Raw genomic sequence first — 2,162 nt, forward strand, 5'->3', positions numbered from 1 at the left:
AAACATATAATAACATTATTAGTTTGGAAAGGTGTATTTTTCAAAATTGCCTCATTAAATTTTTTCAAAATTTGTGAAAATAATAATGATTTTGCCTTTAGTTTGTAAAGGTAGTGAATAATTTTATAGGTTTTTCTAATGTTGAGCCATTTATTTTTTAAAACCCCACTTTCTCTTAAAATATTTTATTTATTTATTTCAGAGACAGAGAAGAAAGGAGGGAGGGAGGGAGGGAGGGAGAGAGAGAGAGAGAGAGACAGAGAGAGAGAGAATGGAGAATGAATGAGTGTTCCAGGACTTCCAGCCACTGAAAATGAACTCCAGATGTATGTTCTACCATGTGCACCTGGCTTACATGGGTACTGGGGAATTGAACCAGGATTCGTAGGCTTCATAGGCAAATGCCTCAACTGCTAAGCTATCTCTCTAGTCCCTACTTTCTCTTTAAAATATTTGTAAGAGTAGTCTGTAGAACTATAGTATTTTTAATATTTCTTTTTATTTTATTTATTTATGAGAGATATAGTGAGAGGAGAGAGAGAGAGAATGGGTGCATCAAGGTTCTCTATCCACTATAAACAAACTCCAGATGCATGTCCTGTCATGTTCATCTAGCTTACATGGCTTCTGGGGAATTGAACCTGAGTCCAAGGCGTCATAGGCAAGTGCCTTACCTGCTAAGCAATCTCTCCAGCCCAGGAATACAGTATTTTCAATTTGCAAAAATGTTAATTTAGAATTTTAAAATAAGTGTTCCTAAGAAAGCATTCTATATATATATAGTGTAATTTTTACACACTGAGCATATTGCCATTTCTTTATTTCTCTTGCTGTAGATACCAAACACAACTGATGGCTGATGAGAACTATACAAGGATCACAGAATTCATTTTCACAGGCTTGAAGTACCACCCTAAGCTGCAGGTTTTCCTTTTCTTGCTCTTCCTGCTGTTCTACCTTGTTACTGTGACAGGGAACTTGGGCATGATCATCCTTATTCGCATTGACTCCCGCCTTCACACACCCATGTACTTTTTCCTCAGCCACCTGTCATTTGTGGACATCTGCTTTTCATCAGTGGTGGGCCCCAAGATGCTCACTGACTTCTTTGCTGAAAGGAAGACCATCTCTTTCCTGGGATGTGCCCTGCAGCAGTGGTTCTTTGGGTTCTTTGTGGCCATTGAATGTCTTCTCTTAGCATCCATGGCTTATGACCGCTATGTGGCCATCTGTAACCCACTGTTGTACTCTGTCGCTATGTCCCACAGACTCTGCATACAGCTGGTAGTTGGACCCTATGCTGCTGGTTTCTTCAACACGATGACTCATACAACAGCTGCATTCCGACTTCCCTTTTGTCACTCTAACATTATAAATCATTTTTTCTGTGACATGTCTCCAATTCTTTCTCTCATATGTGCTGATATCTGGATCAATAAACTGTTAGTTTTCATTGTGGCTGGAGCTGTACTGGTCATTAGCAGCATAACCATTATAGTCTCCTACTCTTACATCCTTGTGGCCATCTTGAGGATCCACTCTGCTGAGGGGAGGCGCAAAGCCTTTTCTACCTGTTCTTCTCATGTAACAGCAGTTTCAATTTTGTATGGGACTCTCTTTTTTATCTATGTGAGGCCAAGTGCCATATCCTCTCTGGATCTCAATAAGGTGGTGTCTGTGTTCTACACAGCAGTGATTCCTATGCTGAATCCACTCATCTACAGCTTGAGAAATAAGGAAGTGAAAGCTGCCATGGGCAGGACAATCACTAAGAGCAAGCATTTCATTAAAAATTAAATTCATGCCAGGCATGGTGGTGCACATCTTTAATCTCAGCACTCAGGTGGAAGAGGTAGGAGGACTGCCATGAGTTTGAGGACACGCTGAGACTCCATAGTGAATTCTGGGCTAGAGTGAGACCCTCCCTTCAAAAACAAAAACAAACAAACAAAAAATTACATTCATGAAACTGGGCATTGTGGCTCACACTTTTAATCCCAGAACTTGGGAGGCAGATATAGGAGGATCGCTATGAGTTCAAGGCCACCCTGAGACTACATAGTGAATTCCAGGTCAGTCTAGGCTAGAGTGAAACCCTATCTCAAAAAAAAGTTAAATTCAAATCAAGAATAGAAAACAGATCAAAGGGGCTGAAGAGATGG

General features: G+C 40.4%; 1 protein-coding gene across 1 annotated transcript; it reads left to right on the forward strand.

Moving 5' to 3' along the window:
• The first annotated feature begins 852 nt into the window (after positions 1-852).
• Positions 853-1,797, forward strand: LOC101603536 (olfactory receptor 1009). The gene has a single exon (XM_012950969.2). It carries the CDS (start codon positions 853-855, stop codon positions 1,795-1,797), a length of 945 nt encoding a protein of 314 aa, XP_012806423.2.
• The last annotated feature ends 365 nt before the right edge of the window (positions 1,798-2,162 follow it).

Source organism: Jaculus jaculus, chromosome 1, assembly GCF_020740685.1.
Source record: "Jaculus jaculus isolate mJacJac1 chromosome 1, mJacJac1.mat.Y.cur, whole genome shotgun sequence".
NCBI classification, from domain to species: Eukaryota; Metazoa; Chordata; class Mammalia; order Rodentia; family Dipodidae; genus Jaculus; species Jaculus jaculus.

Bases quoted from the DNA above. Each gene is read 5' to 3' on its own strand.
- LOC101603536 (XM_012950969.2), top strand. From the start codon at position 853: ATGGCTGATGAGAACTATACAAGGATCACAGAATTCATTTTCACAGGC.